The sequence below is a fragment of the Oncorhynchus kisutch genome, linkage group LG22 (assembly GCF_002021735.2).
Source record: "Oncorhynchus kisutch isolate 150728-3 linkage group LG22, Okis_V2, whole genome shotgun sequence".
NCBI lineage: Eukaryota > Metazoa > Chordata > Actinopteri > Salmoniformes > Salmonidae > Oncorhynchus > Oncorhynchus kisutch.
In genome coordinates, this window is record NC_034195.2 from 24,831,382 (window position 1) to 24,853,130 (window position 21,749).

Sequence of the window (21,749 nt, forward strand, 5' to 3'; positions counted from 1 at the left end):
TCTAGAGACAGCAGGTGTGGTAGAGATACTCTGAATGATCGGCTATGAAAAGCCAACTGACATTTACTCCTGAAGTGCCTGTTGCACCCTCTACAACCACTGTGATTATTATTATTTGACCCTGCTGGTCATCTATGAACATTTGAACATCTTGTCCATGTTCTGTTATAATCTCCACCCGGCACAGCCAGAAGAGGACTGGCCACCCCACATAGCCTGGTTCCTCTCTAGGTTTCTTCCTAGGTTTTGGCCTTTCTAGGGAGGTTTTCCTAGCCACCGTGCTTCTACACCTGCATTGCTTGCCGTTTAGGGTTTTAGGCTGTGTTTCTGTACAGCACTTTGTGACATCAGCTGATGTAAGAAGGGCTTTATAAATCAATTTGATTGATTGTCCACCAGTGGTCTAAACATACCGGACCTCTTCCCCAGCAAAGTCAAACACCTTAGTGATGGTGACTTTAGAGGGCTCTTTAGGCTCTGGTAGTTGAGGTTCTGATGGAGCCGAAATGGGCTTCTTCGGACTGTCTGTGGGTGCAGCCTGGTGGAGATAATAAAACAAAACAGGTGTTAAACATCAGAGTAGTGTTCCAAAAACTGAAAACTTGATTCCAATGCAAAAAACATGCACAACCACCAAACTTTAACAGGAATCCAGGTTCCAACTATCATATGCCTGGTGTATCTCTACAGGCCAGGAGTTGTTATATTTGGTGCAATACCTGCTGTTTAGCAGTAGCCTGCGGCACTGGGGTAGGTGGCTTGGATTTGTGACCAACTTCACTCAGAAAACTGGCCCACAAATCATCTGCCTTCTTCTTTTTCTCTTCATCCTCCTCCTTCTTGGGCCTGGGAGTAGACAACTCTCTCTCCTCCCCCTGCTCTACTTTCTGATCCTCCACACTGCCATCATGCAGTGTCTCCTCTAACTTCAGTCCTCCTTTCTTTCTTTTCCTATGAGGATTGACAAGTGCAGTAGGAAAATAATGTACAAATATAGTAGTACATTGTCATCCACCAATTCCAGCAGACTAACAACATGGACTTTACAAGAAAAACTGAGCAAAACAAAGTAATCACTGCACACCAATGGTCTAAAAACTGAGCCAAACACAAAAGTGTTGAATCACTCACCTCATGCCAATGTGTTGGCCTTTCTTCTTTTTCTTCTTGGTGACATTATCAGACTGTTGGCCATGCTGGTCATCCCCTTCCAGACCATCCTCTTTCACACATTCATTCATGTCATCTTCACTAAGGTTGTCATCTGTCATTCAATCACACAACAACCATGATTAGAAGACTTGAATTGAATGACAAATACAGTAGCTTTCATCAAGCATACATGAAGAATATGACACCTACAGTGCATAACTACTGTATAGAGTGGTTATGATGTTCTGTCACGTGTAATAAAATATATTGTCGACTCTAGCATTGCATGTCTATCTGCTTGTGGAAGTAACCTTACCAGATGGGACATAGTCTTGATCTGCATTTGAAGAATAGCCATCGGAATCATAATCTGAGTAATTCATAATTTCCCCTCCAGAAAGAGCCTACACGTTCTACCAATAGTAAACACAGCGGGGAATGTATGGATAGTTGGCTAGATAGCTGTCTCCAGTAACGTCAGCAAGTTACAAAGGCAAAGCACCGGTTGTCTGACAAACCCTGGCTATAGCTAGTATCACGCGGTTACAAAATCATTGAGAAATCTATCAACTGTTTCTAGCTGTATAGCTTATTATACCTACAACTAAATTAACGAACAAATACTAAACACGTTTCTACACTATGAAAACGTGTGGCTTTGGTGACTAGCTACAGGGAGGAGCTCAATTAGTAATTATCTGGTAGCTGTTGACTTCCTGTTCTACTACGGCAAGTCCACAGGATCAACAAATCGTTAAGAACGACGGGTTTATAGCATATTTGTTGTTGGAAATTAAATACCGGTTTCTTTATCGATTGCATTGTTATATTTGTACATGTCAATACTCTTTGTAAATTATGTTCAACATGCTAGCTAGCGTATTACGACTGTGAAATCGTTTTTGTAGCCCTTTGAGTATGTTAACGGCGTGACGTCAAACCACGTCGTGTTGACGTCAAGCTACATGAGCTAACAGATATATTCAGGAAGATCAACCAACCCAACCCTTGTGGACTTGCTAGATCCAACTTTAATGTTCTCATGGTGTTATTCGGATATTCGTGGTCTCATGTGCATAAGACATGCATAACGGATATAACGAGATTGGGTTTGTTCAGCAAATTCTTAGCTTGAATTTGGTCCCAAGGAAAAATGGCACCAATCGAGGCAACGACACATCGCTTAGCGACTTCTCAGGTGAGATTCAAACTCGCCTCGCTCTGTTGTATCCAGCCGAACAGTTTTCGCTGTAAACCTAAAGTGAATGTTTCGTTAACCGATTTAACGTAGCTAACTAGTAAGCAATCTAAGTTAACATAGCTAACGTTAGTTTATGTGAACGTACACTGAGTAGCTAATCTTGTGTTAGCTGGCAATAACAAGAATATTAGCTATAGTACAAGCGGACAGCCCCTAACGTTAATCCATATATTATTCACCAATGCAGTGGTCTTTTTTAGAGAAAGTTCCATGTGTTTGTGAGAAATATTATTCTCCAGTCTACTGTGTGTGAGAGATGTGTATATAATGTTTCATCTTTAGCAGTTTATATTATTTTGCTGCGTTATGTAGGGGTCAGTTTTACATTATGAATGTGAAACATGGCTACTGGGTAGGTAGTATTGAATTCAAAACACGTGTCAGAGACAACAGTCATGTGTATAATGTCTGTGTAACCCAGCATTTCCCAAACTCGGTGAACGTTTTTTAGTTTTTGCCCTAACACTGAGTTTGAGTTGATTTATTCTTGCTTACAGATAAAACTTAAGAAATGCATAATTTACATTACTAATAATTTCAAAACACTCATTTAAAATACATAATACGTGACATCAATCTTAGCTCTTACTTTATTAAAACCGCATTGTTGGTTAAGGGCTTCTAAGTAAGCATTTCACTGTAAGGTCTATTACACCTGTTGTATTCAGCATTTCACTGTAAGGTCTATTACACCTGTTGTATTCAGCATTTCACTGTAAGGTCTATTACACCTGTTGTATTCAGCATTTCACTGTAAGGTCTATTACACCTGTTGTATTCAGCATTTCACTGTAAGGTCTATTACACCTGTTGTATTCAGCATTTCACTGTAAGGTCTATTACACCTGTTGTATTCAGCATTTCACTGTAAGGTCTATTACACCTGTTGTATTCAGCATTTCACTGTAAGGTCTATTACACCTGTTGTATTCAGCATTTCACTGTAAGGTCTATTACACCTGTTGTATTCAGCATTTCACTGTAAGGTCTATTACACCTGTTGTATTCAGCATTTCACTGTAAGGTCTATTACACCTGTTGTATTCAGCATTTCACTGTAAGGTCTATTACACCTGTTGTATTCAGCATTTCACTGTAAGGTCTATTACACCTGTTGTATTCAGCATTTCACTGTAAGGTCTACTACACCTGTTGTATTCAGCATTTCACTGTAAGGTCTATTACACCTGTTGTATTCAGCATTTCACTGTAAGGTCTATTACACCTGTTGTATTCAGCATTTCACTGTAAGGTCTACTACACCTGTTGTATTCAGCATTTCACTGTAAGGTCTACTACACCTGTTGTATTCAGCATTTCACTGTAAGGTCTACTACACCTGTTGTATTCAGCATTTCACTGTAAGGTCTACTACACCTGTTGTATTCAGCATTTCACTGTAAGGTCTATTACACCTGTTGTATTCAGCATTTCACTGTAAGGTCTATTACACCTGTTGTATTCAGCATTTCACTGTAAGGTCTATTACACCTGTTGTATTCAGCATTTCACTGTAAGGTCTATTACACCTGTTGTATTCAGCATTTCACTGTAAGGTCTACTACACCTGTTGTATTCAGCATTTCACTGTAAGGTCTATTACACCTGTTGTATTCAGCATTTCACTGTAAGGTCTACTACACCTGTTGTATTCAGCATTTCACTGTAAGGTCTACTACACCTGTTGTATTCAGCATTTCACTGTAAGGTCTACTACACCTGTTGTATTCAGCATTTCACTGTAAGGTCTACTACACCTGTTGTATTCAGCATTTCACTGTAAGGTCTATTACACCTGTTGTATTCAGCATTTCACTGTAAGGTCTATTACACCTGTTGTATTCAGCATTTCACTGTAAGGTCTACTACACCTGTTGTATTCAGCATTTCACTGTAAGGTCTATTACACCTGTTGTATTCAGCATTTCACTGTAAGGTCTATTACACCTGTTGTATTCGGCGCATGTGATAAATAGAATATTGAACAATTGAAAACATTACAGGAAATGTTTCATGATGGACATTTTAAATATTAAAATGTCTTTTTTTAAATTAAATTTGTTTGATACAATTTTTAGGAGAACCGTTTTAAGAGCTAGAGTTATTATACAGTCTGATAGCAACTGATTCAAAAGATCAAAGCTTGGTGAATAGTTTATTATTTGAATCAGCTGTGTAGTGCTAGGGCAAAAACAGAAAACGTGCACCGAGTTTGGGAAGCCCTGGTGTAACCTCTGGGCAATTCCTTGGTAACAGAATGACGCTGAGACTCCGAAGGTTCACTTTAAAATGCACGCCAAACAAAAACGATACAACTCAATGCACAAGGACTAGCTAGATTACTTTTAACAGTTAACACAGGAAATAAAATAACACATTTAGGCTACTTGAAGAACAGTGCAGATGCAAAATGTAGTAACAGAATGATGATAAAATCTCTGTTTATGTGACCATGTTTCCCAAAAACTGTTAAGTCTACTCTGAATTAAGATTCAAAATTCTGCAGAAAGAATTAATGGGGTGTCAGCTATGACACCTTGAGTTGAAAACAACAACAGAATGACATCATGGATACCTGATCAGTACTAAAGAAATGCATAATTATGGATATGATTGTCATTCTCTTCACGTTGATGTATCCTGAATAGGTACACAAAGGTAGAAATATGCAATATCATGCATATTTGGGTATTATTCTACAAACTGGTTATTTTAATGAGCTCTGCCCCCGAACAAGACCACATTTGGTCCGGACTGGACCAAATCTGTATCAGTCATAGACTTCTGAGTTTCACGAGTTTGGACATCATCAGTACAGGGGAAAGGGGGATACCTAGTCAGTTGGACAACTGAATGTATTCAATTGAAATGTGTCTTCCGCATTTAACCCATCCCCTCTGAATCAGAGCACAGTATAGTTTAGTTGAGTATAGTTCAGTACTGTAGAGTATTATACTGTACTCTAGTTTGCTCAACTGTACTGAACTCCACTGTAGTACTGAACTCTACTCCACTGTAGTACTGAAATATACTCCACTTTTCTTTACTGTACTGAACTGTGCTGTCCAAACTTCTGAAACTAGGCGTCTATGATTGGTTCAGATTTAGTCCGAAGTCAAGGCCATTCCGAACCTGACCAAAAATCAACGTTGAAATCAAGGCCAGGGCGGACTGACCAAATTTACATGACTTTTCAATGTCCAGGGACGTCTTGTATTGGTTGGTGGTCAGTGGGTGAGGATGCTAGTTACAGTAAATGGAAAGGGAGTGGTGAAATTAACTGGAGAGAGAGGGGGGGGAAGGGGTTGCCCAGACTGTTTTCACACTCTTGCTTTTACCACAACACAACAGAAAAAAGCGGTATACTAGTGGAAGGGAGGACTGTAACAGGTGACCCAACTGTGGTTTGTGACTACTATGATTACCCATTGTAGACAATTCTATTGCAGTAATTCTGTTATATTTTTCCCTCATTCTGTTACTGATTTGGTAACAGAATGATGCATTTTAATTAGGCCCACTTAATAATTAATTAACAAAATTGTCATCGGTAGAAACACGATAACTAATTGGTAGATCTACTATTACGTTTACTATCCTCCCTCCTCATGAGGGAGAGAAATGTGAAAATATCTTAGATACAGTTCTGTGAAAGTATTTGCCCCCTTTATCATTTTGTCTACTTTGGTGTATTTTTTTTTATACTGAATTATCAGATCTTCAACCAAAACCTTATATTAGATAAAGGAAACCTGAGTTTACAAATAACAAAACAAATACCAACGGTCAAGCATGGTGGTGTGATGGTTTGGGGATGCTTTGCAGCCTCAGGACCTGGACTACTTGCCTTAATAGAAGGAACCATGAATTGTGATCTGTATCAGAGAATTGTACAGGAGAATGTCAGGCCCTCTGTCTGTGAGCTGAAGCACAGCTGGGTCATAAAGCACGACAATGATCCAAAACACACAATCCAAGTCTACATGAAAATGGTTATACATTTTTTGTTAGTTGTAAACTCAGGTTCCTTTTATCCAATATTAGGTTTTGGTTGGAGATCTGATAATATTCCAAATAAAAAATTGGGAGAATCAGAAAGGGGGAAAAAATGTTTTCGCAGCACTGTATGTGGGTTTTTTGGGAACAGAATTACAGTAGGCAATATTTCTTTTTTACTTAAAGGCAATTCATTTCTCCAAAACGTTGTTGTTGATATTAGGCAGGGGTCTTTACTTCAACATTGTGTTTCGATGTATTTCTAATATCTTTTAAGACCTTTTTCTGGTTGATGTTTTTTAAGACCTCTTTTCCATTTGTTTGACCAGAAATCAAAGCATTTGCTTATTCCTAACTTTAGGATAGAAATTGGTTGGAGAAATGTGTATATACATACCTTAATAAAAAAACGGACTCTTGGCTTTCCTTTGACATGCTCCTATGAACTTCACCTGTTGGTGCTCATGGGTCCATTTACATGGAATAGCTTTATTATATCATGATGCACTTGCATTTTAAAAATTTGAGTCATTTAGCAGATGCTCATATCCAGAGCGACTTACAGCAGTAGTTAGGGTTAAGTGCCTTGCTCAAGGGCACATTGACAGATTTTTTTCCCCCCCTAGCCGGGCTTGGATTCAAACCAACGCCCTTAACCTGCCTACACTTACTTCCTTCAGTTGCTTAACTCCCTCTGCTCTTTCACTCAGAGATGTGGTATGGAGTCTTCTTGTGGGCTGCTGTCTCTTCACTGGTGTTCCACCTCCCCGCTGCTCTCCTGGCCCTCGCCACCCTGCGACAACACAAGATGGCCCGCTTCATGCCCATCGCCATCCTACTGATGGGCATCGTGGGCCTTGTGTGTGGTGGAGTCCTTACCAGTGAGTTACTCACCTCATCTTCTGATAAGTTATAAACATGATCCATTATAGTACACAAACATCACTACTCATCAACTCAGTGCTCAAAGCCATGATGTTCAAATTATTTTATACATTGCTCTCAACAAAACAAAAATATTTGTGCTTGTAGGTGCTGCCATAGCTGGGGTTTACAAAGCAGCAGGGAAGAGGATGATCTCCTTGGAGGCCTTGGTGTTTGGAGTGGGCCAGTCCTTCTGTGTTCTCATTATATCCTTCCTCAGAGTCCTAGCTACACTCTAGCACAAGGACACAGGAATTCAAGAAGGGAGTGAGGGGGAAAGAACATGCAATCAGCAGGACGGCATATGCAAGAGACAGCTGTTCCTTCAGAGGCCTTATTTTCTATAACCGTTACCGGATCACTCTTTGTTTGATACATGATTCTTTTCCAAAGTGGTATATTTCAGGACTAACCAGAGGCTCTGTCTTCTTCATTCAGATTGTTGTGTGTGTGGCTGTGGCACTATACTCTGAACTAGCCTTCCCATTTTGTGAGTTATATGTGTATCATACACATGGCTGGGAATGAAACATTCCAGAAAAATTGCACTCTACAATTTGGTTGAGTAAACTCTTAAGTTTCTGTTCAACGGCCTGTAAAAGACTAGCCTATACACGTCTGAGCATGCATGCCTTTAGAGAAACACTAAAGGAGAACATTCTCTGCTCTTCCCCAAGTCATTCAGCTTAATACAATGTCTTGACTGTGAGGTGTAATATCTTTACAATGAGGCACAGTGCTCGATGATATGACATTGGTATTGACATTTTAAATATTTTAAGTCAGACATAGCTACAACTTTAAGCTTTGATATTTCCACGTGTGTTTTATAGCATTAGAGATTGTCTATACTTTAACGTTCCTACTTGGGGTGTGTAAAAGAAAGTTTGTACATAATATTTAAGCCCATTCCAGTTTATTCTGTAAGCATAGAGGCATTCTGTATATTGCTGAGAACCATGGGGCCCTAAAAACTCAAATCTCGACCTCTAAGCTAGATCCGAAGCGTTTTTTTCATTGTTCCCTTCTAATCAAGGACTGATTCAGACCTGGAACATCAGGAGGCTGCAATTAATGGTCAAGTAGAACAGAACACCATCAGGCTCTGGACTTCAATATACCACTGCCATAAGGAATAGAGTTGATCCATGTATTTTATTCTCTTAAATATTTTTCTATGTTGTTCAGGGGGAATTTTCAGATGGTTGATCAGCGGGTTACATCCAGTGTGTATGCAACACTTCTTTCTGCGTGAAATCTTAACAGTAGCAGACTGCACTTGGTTATCTGGCATCAACACACTTATAGAATTGTATATCTCTTTCAAGAACCTTTGCAGCATTGCTCAGTTTTTGTTAGTTTTATATTGGCCTTGGTGTTAATGGTGAACACTATATAGGAATAGTGTCATATATTGTTACTTTGGCATTGATTATGCTAAAGGAAGAGGCAACCTCACTCTAAACCATGAATGTGAATCTAATTTCCTTCAAGTCCCTTGTGGAATTTCTTAAACTTTTACCAAAGAGAAGCGATTTAGTTTGAACTGAAAGCCCCCATGTCCCAAAATCCTACTTTAAGGATTTTGACAGTGTATCTTGAGTATAAATCTGGAGTCGTGTGTAAGGACAAGGGTAAAGTCAAATTTAGCAAGAGAAGAAAAAAAATCACAACTTTGCAGAGATCTCTTATTACATGCCAAGAGTAGCAAAGACGAGTGAAAATGAAGCATTAATTACAGTTAAACTAAAATGTTTTTTATTATTGAACACCGCTGCATGCAGATTGTCCAAAACTATCAGCAGATTAGTGACCTCAGTGTAGTGGTCATTATAAGTGCAGTAAATAATACAAGGGGTGGATTGAGAGCAGACAGGTTATAGGAATCAATTAGGATATTGAGGTTGGCTTGGCGATAACACTACTGGGTTATGAATCATTATTGTAATGTAGACATTTGTGGTGATTAAAGTTAACAGCAGGCCAGAGCTGGTCTACGTCCTGGCAGTGACATGTTGAAAGCCATGCTCTGCTTATCTAAGCCTTGGACACCTCAATTCCACAGAGTTTATTTTTTCTAAAGTTCTTTAACTTTCCTCATTGTAGCATGACTGCACACTGTTTGTTATAGCTGGTTGGTTTGTCTCAATTTCCATTAAGTTAATGCTCTTTATTTACCATGCGATTTGAATCCATGGATTGATTTAGTTTTTTACAAGGTTGATTTTATTACAGTAAATTAAGTGCCAATTGTTAATATTTTCATGTAATAAAAAATGTTTACATTAATCTTTTGAGTAGGGTATTGATTTACACCAGACTGATTTCAACTCATTTTGACAATACTGCATAACACCAGAGTAAATACTGATTATTTATCTCCTGCTCTATCTTTCTGCCTCTCCATACACACAGATGGCACTCCTGTGCCTTTACTGCCTCCACTAGCCAACTCCCAGCAGCAGCATGGCTCAGTGGCGGACGGGGGGAGTAATGTGGCGTTACCAAGGAGAAACTACACACAGATGACTCATCATGAGGGGGCCACGATCCAGGCTGCACTCCATGAGACAGCCTGGCGCTTTATATGATCATCACTGAGATAATGTTTCCTTGGCCGTTTCATGTTTTCCATGCACTTCAGGCAAAACTGCTGAATATTTGATAAATGAATGAACCAAGGTTTTGTAGCTTTGTGCACCAAATTAAAGCAGTGAGGAAAGTGCACTTAATGACACTTCAAAATCAACTTTTTAATAATTAACAAGTATATGTATGGATTTACTCTTTAAAACATTTTGTTTATAATTATTTTTGTTCCATAATCTGGCGTGCAAGACAAAGGTAGACATAATAGAAAATAGACTATGCGCAGGTCAATCCATGTGTCTCTCTGGTAAGGGGGGTTCAGTTCTTTGGTCTGATGTTTCTGCCTGTGCGGTGTGCTGCTGTGAGACAGTCTCTCCCCTCTTCTCTACTGTGCTCTCTCCCTGACTGGTCCCCACTGGGCTTGGCCCTGGCTTGTCCTCTGTTATTGGCCAGCTGTCCATCCCCTCGCCAGTCCTCTCCTCCTCTGCTGTTTGGATTATTAATAAGACACAGCAGAGATTAGATTTTCAATCTCAAGGACAACAGAGAACAAGACAACCTGACAAAATTGAACAGTGAAAAGAAAAACAGAAGTTTCTTGATTAGATGTATCATTCAATAAGTAATTTCTATTTAAACCAAAACAAGGTTATTCTAGATGTTAATAGCTGCACTCTATAGCATGCTGTAAGGTAGATATTTACTGAGGGTTGTGGGCATAATGATGAAGCATCACTTTAATAAATCTGTCACATTAAGGACCTGATATTCAGTCCTCCTTCATGTCTGTAATTGAAGGTGATTTGCCAGGAAATTGTGATGAATATCCCTGTGTCAGAATGCAAACAAGTATTTGAGATATAATAGGATGGTAATTGCACTACAGTGTATGTGGTGCTGAGGGCCTGATGGGTGAGTTATTATTATAGAACAAAGCAGAAAGAAGGGGAGGAAGTGAGCATATGCCCATTAGTCCAAGGCTTATAGGTCCCAAACCAAACATTTGTACATTTGGCACAATGCCTCAAAAAGAGCATCCATTTTACAGCCATACACATCTTAAAATCTCTCTTTCAAACCATTTTCACTTAGTAACTTATTATCCCCCCCATGTGTAAAAACACTCAGTATAAATGTAATTGTCAAGATTTCTTCCTCTGAGGATTTTACTCACCATCCTTCCCCTCAGGCTGGTCCTCACTACAGGTAGGGAGCTCCCCGGGGTTGGCACGTTTCTGGGCTGGTGACCTCTGCAATCGTGGCAATGTTGCCTTCAGCTCTGAGAAGGAGAGGAAAGAAACAACCTGCCTCAGGAATTTTCCTCATATCCAAAGTGCAGCAGGACATCTATGAACACAGCTAGTATTTTCAATGTATTTGACACACACCTGTGTCAATCAATACGTTAGAATCAGCGATTCCACTCTGAGTCTTTCTGGGTAAGTCTCTAAGAGCTTGCACACCTGGATTTTACAATATTTGCACATTATTCCTTAAGGAATTCTTCAAGCGCTGTCAAGTAGGCTGTTGAATCTTGCTAGACAGACATTTTCAAGTCTAGCCATAGGTTTTCAAGCCGATTGAAGTCAAAACTGTAACTCAGGAACATTCAATGTCATCTTGGTAAGCTACTACAGTGTATATTTGGACCTGTGTTTTAGGTTTTTGTCCTGCTGAAAGGTGAATTTGTCTCCCAGTGTCTGTTAGAAAGTGGACTGAACAAGGTTTTCCTCTAGGATGTTGCCTGTGTTTATTTTTATTTTAAAAATTCCCTAGTCCTTGCTGATGACAAGCATACCCATAACATGATGCAGCCACCACCATGCTTGAAAATATGAAGAGTGGTACTCAGTGATGTATTTTGTTGGATTCTGTACAGGCTTCCCTCTTTTCACTCTGTCATTTAGGTTAGTATTGTGGAGTAACTATAATGTTGTTGATCCACCTTCAGTTTTCTCCTATCACAGCCATTAAACTGTTTTAAAGTCACTGTTGGCCTCATGGTGAAATCCCTGAGCGGTTTCTTTCCTCTCCGGCAACTGAGTTAGGAACGATGCCTGTATCTTTGTAGTAACTGGGCGTATTGCGAGGCATTGGAAAACCTCCCTGGTCTTTGTGGTCGAATCTGTTTAAAATTCACTGCTCGACTGAGGGACCTTACAGATAATTGTATGTGTGGGGTACAGAGATGAGGTAGTCACTCAAAAATCATGTTAAACACTATTATTGCACACAGAGTGAATCCATGCTACTTGTTAAGCAAATATTTACTCCTGAACTTGTTTAGGCTTGCCATAACAAAGGGGTTGAATACTTATTGACTCAAGACATTCATTATTTTAATGAATTTGTAAAAATGTCTAAAAACAATGTTTTTCCACTTTGACACTTTGACGTATTGTGTGTAGGCCAATGACACATAAGCTACATTTAATACATTTTAAATTCAGGCTGTAACACAAAAAAATGTTGAAAAGGTCAAGGAGTGTGAATACTTTTTAAAGGCACTGTATACACACAGTGTAGGCTTTATATGGCTCTGATCCTCTGCAGTAGCCTGTGGTGTCCAGCAGGAAGTGCTCTCTCTCTCTCTGCTGCTGAGCTCACCTTCATAGTCCAGCAGAGCAGCATGTTCTCGGAGGAGAGAGTCGTCGTAGACAGACACAGCTCTCCGCTGGGGAGAGGGCTTCATGCGGGGCCGGGGTTTAGGAAGGCTCTCTAGGGGACGACCAAGACACACAGGACTCAGATACACAATCACACACAACATAACTGGAGGTGGGTTTAGGCACTTGACACTTGAGTCACAATGACATTCATGTTCAAAAAAAGACCAGACCAGGCATTGCACTACCCAACACATGTTTGGCTCACATGTTTGGGATGCCATCCTCTGCCATAATCTGAACCCAAATAACATCAGATGAGTGGGTGCTTCATATTGGTGGTGGTAATTCAGTCATTCGAATTAGGCATTGCTGAGTCAAAACTAATACAGTCCAACTCCTGGCAAATGGACTCCCAGGATTGATCTCAGCTCTGTTCGATTGTGTAAAACAATCTTTCCAATACAGACAAGTGCATTAGGAGCTGCCATCCACAAAATATTACAGTAAATGAAAACAGAGAGACACTGAAGTAATTATCATGCTCTGAGCATTCACTGTTGTTGCATTATTTAATATTAAGCTCATAAAGGAAGACAAATAATCAAAGAGAGTTGGAGAGACAAAGAGAAGAGACTAATACAAGCTAGCTTGGTCTTTTTCTGCTCAAACAGAAAAACACCAAAGCTGCTCATATATTTTGTCACCAAGGAGAGGTGAGGACTGTATATAAGTGTACCTTCAGTAACTGATTGTGCTCTCTCAGAGCGCTCCCTGCTCTCCAGGGCAGAGGGTCCCCTGCGCGGCGATGGGGCAGGGGGAGTCTCCTTGCGGGGGGAGGGGCAGGGGGGCTCCCTCTGCTGGGTCTGGCTCTGGGAGGGCTCTGGTTCTGTTGGCTGGGTCTCTGGGCCTGTGGCTTTGCTTGGCTGCCGGGGGAACCCCGGGGACATCCTAGCTGCAGCAGGGGGCTGCTGGGGGGCAGGGAGAGGGGGTTTGGCTGCCACTGTGGGCTTGGGAGGGAGGGGGCCGATGGGTCGTCCTGGGAGGAGGGGCTTATCTGTTCGGAGAGCCTCCAGAGGAGTTAGGCCTGCTCTGATTGGCCACCTGGTGTCTGAGGAGAGAAGGGCGGTAGCACTGAAGTCATTACTGCAACATAACATTAACATATCGGTTTGGAGTATGGGTGGATTTATTACATCCATGACATCCATTCACCAGCTTTAAGTGTCAGAATTACCTGAAGCTGATGTGGACATAGTGCGAGGCTTCATCAACGTGGTTGGAGGTTCAGGTTTTTTGTCAAGAATTGCACCTGAGAAAGAGAAGAAGATTATAGCAAACGGAGAAGTTCACCTACACATACGATGAGCCCCTCCATAATTGAAGCAGCCTGACACCTTTAGAGCACAAGCCATTGGCTGATAGTGCAGAGTTCCCCTCTGAGTGGATGTGTGAACTGACCCCTGACCTCCAGCACTGAGTGACAGATGGACGAAATTACTCCCAGGCTGGCCTGTCTGTGTAGCTCTGACCTCCCGTGAGCCTCTCTGACCTGCTCTAAATTTCGGTCAACTCCAGGTATCACTTTTATTTATAGATGTAGGATTGATTTCGCTGTTAACCTTTACCTCTCTGGTCTTCTCACTGGCCTTCACCATCTGAAGGTGAATTTGACAGAAATAAGCACAGTTTTTACATTTTTATCAAATCAAAATTCAGAAGAATATTATCTATATGTTCCTTTGTATTTTCAAGGGTTACTGAAGAAGCACAACAACTGCAGTTGACATTATACTAGCATCTACTGTCAAATCACATCATTAGTGTCACAGCAACACTTTTACTTGACAGTCTACAATTCAACAACTATAAGATGAGACATTGACATCTAGCGCAACCAGCCAACTCTAAGTTGACTTAGTCTCCACGTCTACAGCAAACCTGAGATGCTGCCACGTTCCTATCAGCAGGAAAGGATCTGTAGGGGAGACCAGGGGTTGGATGTCACACAGTGTGGGGGGGGGTCTGTGTAATAATACAGTGGGGGGGGGGGGGGGGGGGGGGGCTGTGTAATCATTTCAAGATAAAAATGTGTGTCCTCTATAGGAGAGATCATCCATCTGGTCAATTCAGGTCAGGATAACAACACTGAGGTGAGAGGAATAACTGCATTTTTCATCTGTGAAATTAAATATTAATATGCTTGTTATTTCTTTAATAAATAGTTGTATGATGGGAGTATACATAAACAATTTTTATTTTTTTTATAGGAAAGGGAGAGCTTTATTTCAAGCCTATTTGTGAGTTCCTAGATCAAGCCATGTGGTAACTAGCATCTTAATTAGCATGCTAATTAAGATTGGGAATGGTTGTCACATTGATGTTTAGGTTGCTTGTCACAATCTGACAACCATCTCCATTGTAACAATGTGCCCAGTAAGCTAAATTACATTGAGAAGATGCATAGAAGACTTGTTTTCTGGATGTTGAAAAGACCTCTATGCTTCACAAGTTTGGACAGTACAGTTCAGCACAATAGAGTTTAATTCAGCAGAGTACAGTACAGTATAGTACAGTACAGTTTAATTCAGTATAGTAGAGTACAGCAAAGTAGAGTACCGTACAGTTGAGTTGAATTCAGTAGAGTACAGTACAGTTGAGATACATTATACTATACTGTATTCTACTGAACTATACTCTACTGAATACACTACTTTTCTTGACTGTACTCTGTTCGGCTCTACTGTATACTGTGCTGTCAAAACTTGGGAAACATGGATGTCTATGATTGGTTCTGTTTTGGTCCGTTCCGAACCTGCTTCTCCAACAGAGTCAGCAACATTCACAAACACGCACACCTCTTCCTGTGTGAAAAAGCATTCCTTGTTTTCAACAAAACATTGAGTTAACACAAATGTTTACAGCTTTACTTTTTTCACTTATGAATATACTACATGTGACAAGTATAGGGACAGCATGGAGGAGCAATTCAACAGGTTGGATATGAGGCGTATGTGGCAGGGGCTTCTAACGATAAAGGATTACAAAAATAAACGACCGAGCTGATTCAGTCTTCCCAGCCTGATGCAGGTCTACAATTTTGTTTCTGGTGTCCTTTGACAGCTCTTTGGTCTTGGCCATAGTGGATTTTGGAGTGTGACTGTTTGAGGTTGTGGATAGGTGTCTTTTATACTGATAACAAGTTCAAATAGGTGCCATTAATACAGGTAATGAGTGGAGGACAGAGGAGCCTCTTAAAGAAGAAGTTACAGGTCTGTGAGAGCCAGAAATCTTGCTTGTTTGTAGGTGACCAAATACTCATTTGCAAATGAATTCATTAAAAATCCTACAATGTGATTTTCTGGATTTTTTTTCCTCATTTTGTCTGTCATAGTTGAAGTGTACCTATGATGAAAATTCCAGGCTCTCTCATCTTCTTAAGTGGGAGAACTTGCACAATTGGTGGCTGACTAAATGCTTTTTTGCCCCACTGTATGTGCTTACGGTCTCCACGGTGGACATATTTATGTCATTCAAACCTGTTAACCCTTGCAAGGCTGCCGGCCTAGATGGCATCCCTAGCCGCACCCTCAGAGAATGTGCAGACCAGGTAGCTGTTGTGCTTTTGGACATTTTCAATCTGTCTCTAGATCAGGCCTGCTTCAAGATGTCCACTATCATCCGGTGCCCAAGAAAGTGAAAATAACTGAACTGAATGACTACCAACCCGTTACACTCACTTTCGTCATCATGAAGTTCTTCGAGAGGCTAGTAAATACTCCTACCCAAACCGACCCTCTGCTCCCTCTATGTACATTTGTACAGGGTAAAAGGGATCTTGAAGAAGGAAGGCTATCACTCCATTTTGCAACGCCATACCCTGTGGACGGCGCTTAATTGGAGCCACTTTCGGCCTACAACAGGGCAATGACCCAAAGCACAGCTCCAAACTATGCAAGAACTGTTTAGAGAAGAAGCAGTCAGCTGGTATTGTCTATAATGGAGTGGCCAACAGTCACCGGATCTCAACCCTATTGAGCTGTTGTGAGGGCAGCTTGACCATATGGTACGTAAGAAGTGCCTATCAAGCCAATACAACTTGTGGGAGGTGCTTCAGGAAGCATGGGGTGAAATCTCTTCAGATTACCTCAACAAATTGACAACTAGAATGCCAAAGGTTTGCAAGGCTGTAATTGCTGAAAAAGTATTATTTATAACCTTGTCAATGTCTTGACTATATTTCCTATTCATTTTGCAACTCATTTCATCGATGTTTTCATGGAAAACAAGGACATTTCGAAGTGACCCCAAACTTTTGAACGGTAGTGTGTACATGTTCTTTTATTGGGGTATTATTGTTTCATTCACACTGTTAGCACTTTAATCTAAAATAATTAGAATGCTTGATATATTTTTGTCATTATGGCTTATAATGATATATACAGGTATATTATAATATATCCCAACACATATGATAATATCCTGTTATATCTTATTATGAAAAAGATATCTTCAATATATTTCATTTCCGTAAGGAGTCGCAAGCTGGCACAGCCACAAAGTCATTCAATCTGATTTTAAACCTAACCTTAACACTAACCTTAACCACACAGCTAACGCTAATGCCTAACCTTAAATTAAGACCAAAAAGCTCATTTGTTTTCATGAATTTTTACAACATAGGCCAGCTGCAAAGTCAAAATTGGCTATCTAAGGGGAAATCACTCAGTTCTGCCTCCAGGGCAAGATTTGTGACAATAAACTTCAACCTGAGAGGAAAACACTAACCAGTAAGTGTGACAACCAACCCCAGTCTCTCCTACATACAGTGTGAAGAGGAGCTAGGAACAGGAAGTCCCAGATCCCAGACACACAACTGAGGAGGAGTGGGGAGAGTCTTACCCTCTGAGTTGGCTTTTCTCAGCTCCTCTTCTTTGTTCTACAAGGGGATATAAGACAATGTTATTCTTGAGTTATCCTCCTATGTGCTCCTACCTGGACTGAAAATGCAGGCTGCAGTGGATAAGCCCTATTAAATCATTTACAATACAGAGGCTGTCACACCCTCACCATCAGGTACTGAGACATTCAAGGCCATGTCACATTACATTAATGTCACAAAGGTACTGTAAACCTTCATGAATCCCACTACAGCTGTGTGCTCAGAACAGAAAGGAAATAGTCAAGTAGAGAACAGGAAGGGTGGTCCACAACCATTCATATCACACATTAACACACACACACACCTGGCTGGTCTTTGTGTCTGCAGGAGGTGTCTTGGTCACCCCCATGCGGTGGAGCATGACGTGGAGACGCTGCTCAAGGCTGGATGTGCTCTCAGATGCGTGTTTCTGGAAGAGGATGACCAAAGGCATATCTAAATGATGTGCATTTTGTTTATCACAGATTGGCTCTATGTGCTTTCTGACCAGTGCAGAGTGGTACCTACCTTTCCATGTGTGGCAGTGCCATCCTCCAGGCCTGTCAGCAGGATGAGGGACTGGGACTTCCCATCCCTGAGGGAGCGCCGTGTGGCCTTCAGCCTCCTCTCTCCATCTGGGGTCCTGCTCTTCTCCAGAGTCCGGCTCTTCTCCCTCTCCACCAAGAACCCCCCAATAGGGCTGATGACGGGGCTGGGGGTCAGAGCGCTGGGGGACATGGGGGTCCCCTTCTCCTGGGCATAGGCACTGGTGGGCAGGGAGGCGGAGGTAGTGGCGACGTCAGAGGGAGTGGCGGGGGCCATGGTGTTGTCCTCTGCTGCTCTTACTGTTGTGGTGGCATCAGAATCATTAACACTGGTGGCCTTAGCACCCCTCTCCTCTTCCAATTTCCCCTTTTTGTCTCGCTCCCTCTCTTTTTCCTTCTCTTTTGCCTCCCTGAGTGGTCTGATTAGATCTGCAATGGAGGTCTTTTTGACCTTGCCCTCTGGGCAAACCTCGCCCTTCGACCCCCGGCTGGCACGGCCTTTCTTGAAGGCGAAGAAGTCCCCAAACTTCTTCTTGAAGTTTTTGGAGGGGGCGGAGGAAAGGGTGGTTGTTTCAGTCGCGGAGGAGGAAGAGGTGCTAGAGGAGGTGGTGGTGGAGGGGGGCAGGGCCGGGGCAGACGTGCTGGGAGGGGCAGGGGTGGTGGAAGTTGACTCTGTGGCTTGTGCTTTGTCAAGGATCTCCTCCCTCTGCGCTTTTCTGCAATTGAGGTGAAGCACAAAACAGCAACAACACTTCTGAGTCTCCATTCAGTGGTGGTGCTTGTTCAGTGTTCACACTATCTAGTGATGGGATTTTGTGGCTTTTGGGATGGGATCAGTGGGATGCTGTGTATTTGGGATACATCATTTTCAACCACAGTAGACAAACATTCTGCGAAAACATTCTGTTATCTTTCTGTTTGTACAGTATGTATGCATGGTGTGTATTGCCATATCTGTCAGTCTTTGTGGAGAGTGTGGGAACATGCATGTGCAGAGAGCCAGTGTTAGTTGGTTTGTTTAGTGTGGGTGCAGAGAGCCAGTGTTAGTTGGTTTGTTTAGTGTGGGTGCAGAGAGCCAGTGTTAGTTGGTTTGTTTAGTGTGGGTGCAGAGAGCCAGTGTTAGTTGGTTTGTTTAGTGTGGGTGCAGAGAGCCAGTGTTAGTTGGTTTGTTTAGTGTGGGTGCAGAGAGCCAGTGTTAGTTGGTTTGTTTAGTGTGGGTGCAGAGAGCCAGTGTTAGTTGGTTTGTTTAGTGTGGGTGCAGAGAGCCAGTGTTAGTTGGTTTGTTTAGTGTGGGTGCAGAGAGCCAGTGTTAGTTGGTTTGTTTAGTGTGGGTGCAGAGAGCCAGTGTTAGTTGGTTTGTTTAGTGTGGGTGCAGAGAGCCAGTGTTAGTTGGTTTGTTTAGTGTGGGTGCAGAGAGCCAGTGTTAGTTGGTTTGTTTAGTGTGGGTGCAGAGAGCCAGTGTTAGTTGGTTTGTTTAGTGTGGGTGCAGAGAGCCAGTGTTAGTTGGTTTGTTTAGTGTGGGTGCAGAGAGCCAGTGTTAGTTGGTTTGTTTAGTGTGGGTGCAGAGAGCCAGTGTTAGTTGGTTTGTTTAGTGTGGGTGCATGCAGTAAATCCATGCCGTATCTGTGTTAGTATGGAAAGGTGTATTCACTTGGAGGTTTACTATATGGATACTTACAGAGAGTCATCATGGATGATCTTCTTAGTGAAGAACTCCTCTACTCCCTCATCCACCCTGCCAATGGTCTCATTGGCTCCATTCTCTTCACTCTCAGCTGCCTGCTCCTGCACACACACACACACACACACACACACACACACATACACACATGACAGAGAGGCTTGGCGGATGCTTATGGTAATACCATTGTGTGACTGAATAGTGTAGGCTGAGTACACTCTCACAGTATACATACTGATTATGATGCTTGCCAACAGATATGCAATAGAGAAAAATATATGTTTATGAACAAACACGCATGCGCACGCACACAATAGATCATCCTCTCTATTCTATAGACCATTAGTGTGTGTGTCTGCAGCAGGCACATCTGTGCTTCAGGTCCCAGCAGAGAACACAACCCCTCAGCCCCATCCTCTCCCTGATCCTCCACAATATGATTATATCTCTCAGACACCCCCTTCACCACCACCACCACTCTCTCCTCTGTTCCAGTCTGAAGAGCAGCTCTTTAGTTTGGATCATACTGTGATGATTTAAAAGATTCATTATTCACTGTTATTTAGCAGGCTGGTGGGAAGAGCAATCTCTTAATGGTTGTCTGTCGCTTACTCAAATACAAACAGGCAGTGCACGATATTTTGACATTTAGTTTTGGCTGACAATTTTTAGGGGTGGAAAGAGAGTGAAGGCGAGGACTGTTTTCTCAGTGTCTGAGACGATGTTCTGTATTTAGCCAGTCTATGAGTGCAGCTGCTGCTGAACAGACTGAGGGAGGAGAGAGGCCTTTAGGCGCTGTGGTTACAGAGAGCAGGAGAACCAACCCACTGCAGAACAGCTATAACAAACGTATGCAAATGGTGTGCCACGCCGCATGAGAAATGGATTATAAATAATTTAGTACCTCCCAGCCAATCAGAGAGCAACGATCCCCATCACTCCACTCTATCTTCAGGAAGAGAAAAATACTTGCCATAAAGCACAAGGATGGTGTTTCCATTGATGACGACACACTAACACTTTCATATATATACCCTATCTATATCTCTATATCTATATCTCTATCTATATATCTAGCATAGCAACAGTTACTGGTAGACTGTGTGGTAGGGGTGTGTCCATTGGTTTCTTCATAATGTAGAAGGGGGTGGGACTCTATTGTCTTTGCAGTGTATTTTCTATTATGGTAAATAGGACATCAATAGGTGGCCTTTTCCCACATACAGTACATGTCAATGTAGGTAGAGGGCTCTGCTCATTCAATGATATTTCAAACTAATTCTAGAAGTCAATTAACCGTGAGCATCAAATCTAAGAGAAATCACTGACATATGTTTGATAATATGATATCTTGGATTTCAAAGGAATAGTCTCCCCCACATTCCCAGAGCATCATTCAGTCGGAGTTCCCACCATTTGCAGAAATCAACTGCTAGGCTGTCTGTGAAATTCCTCATATAGCACTGGACTGGCTGTGCTTTGGCTTCAACATTGCACTAAGTGATGGCAAGTGAATGGTTTATGAGCAAACCTCATGACAACAAGAAGCTCTCTCTCTGCAACATTGACGCAAGACATTTTCTGGGGAGGAATGCTGTTACATAAAAACCCAGAGCAGATTGTTTTACATTTTTCTACAGCTGTAATAAAATGCGGCTGCAGGAATAATATACAGTCGATAGTCATGTGAGCATATTCAAAGTGGGCCAGGCAGCAGGCACACCCAGAAGAAGGAGCAGTCCCACCACCATCACCAACCACAGTGAGTGTTACAGCAGAATGACAGTAGACCCTGCCCTTTCCTTTTCCACAGTCAACACAGCCAGCCAGCAGCCCTCCAAGCTACAACCACCACCTGGCCCCTTATTTCACCAGGCCAACTAGCTACATTATCAACATGCACATTAGACAAACCTACTTGTGATACACATGCATGTTTTATGTTCATAAAAACCTATAGATCCAGACACAAAAAAACTAGAAATTCAGCTACATAACACTTAGCTTCAAGTATATGTGAACTTCTGCCTTTTCCATAGAAGGGTAAAGTGGTTCTATCTGCCTCTCATCTCTG

General features: G+C 41.7%; 3 protein-coding genes across 4 annotated transcripts in view; 1 reads left to right on the forward strand and 2 right to left on the reverse strand.

Annotated features, from left to right (window-relative positions):
- The window catches only part of LOC109867427 (craniofacial development protein 1), a 44,407-nt gene extending 42,505 nt beyond the window's left edge, over positions 1-1,902 (reverse strand). Inside the window, exons 1-4 of one of the 2 annotated variants that reach the window (XM_031801029.1) lie at positions 1,469-1,902; positions 1,132-1,264; positions 720-951; positions 414-538 (exon numbers count right to left, since the gene is read on the reverse strand). In XM_031801029.1, the coding sequence (XP_031656889.1) occupies positions 414-538; positions 720-951; positions 1,132-1,264; positions 1,469-1,535 (557 nt within the window). In that variant the 5' untranslated portion in view covers positions 1,536-1,902. The remainder of the gene's footprint in view (positions 1-413; positions 539-719; positions 952-1,131; positions 1,265-1,468) is intronic. The other variant, XM_020456585.2, reaches the window with a different exon arrangement.
- Positions 1,903-9,622, forward strand: LOC109867428 (transmembrane protein 170A). The gene is made up of 3 exons (XM_020456586.1): positions 1,903-2,350; positions 7,120-7,290; positions 7,442-9,622. Exons 1-3 carry the CDS (start codon positions 2,236-2,238, stop codon positions 7,570-7,572), a joined length of 417 nt encoding a protein of 138 aa, XP_020312175.1. The 5' UTR covers positions 1,903-2,235; the 3' UTR covers positions 7,573-9,622.
- Positions 9,088-21,749, reverse strand: part of carmil2 (capping protein regulator and myosin 1 linker 2) — a 41,673-nt gene continuing 29,011 nt past the window's right edge. The window contains exons 31-39 of the mRNA XM_020456584.2: positions 19,673-19,779; positions 17,978-18,710; positions 17,775-17,879; positions 17,431-17,467; positions 13,766-13,840; positions 13,268-13,639; positions 12,530-12,640; positions 11,097-11,201; positions 9,088-10,409 (exon numbers count right to left, since the gene is read on the reverse strand). Of these exons, the coding sequence (XP_020312173.1) occupies positions 10,210-10,409; positions 11,097-11,201; positions 12,530-12,640; positions 13,268-13,639; positions 13,766-13,840; positions 17,431-17,467; positions 17,775-17,879; positions 17,978-18,710; positions 19,673-19,779 (1,845 nt within the window). The 3' untranslated portion in view covers positions 9,088-10,209. The remainder of the gene's footprint in view (positions 10,410-11,096; positions 11,202-12,529; positions 12,641-13,267; positions 13,640-13,765; positions 13,841-17,430; positions 17,468-17,774; positions 17,880-17,977; positions 18,711-19,672; positions 19,780-21,749) is intronic.

Coding starts and splice junctions, on each gene's coding strand:
- LOC109867428 (XM_020456586.1), top strand. CDS start 2,236: ATGCATAACGGATATAACGAGATTGGGTTTGTTCAGCAAATTCTTAGC. Junction 2,351..7,119: donor ATCGCTTAGCGACTTCTCAG/GTGAGATTCAAA, acceptor TCTTTCACTCAG/AGATGTGGTATGGAGTCTTC. Junction 7,291..7,441: donor GTGTGGTGGAGTCCTTACCA/GTGAGTTACTCA, acceptor TTGTGCTTGTAG/GTGCTGCCATAGCTGGGGTT.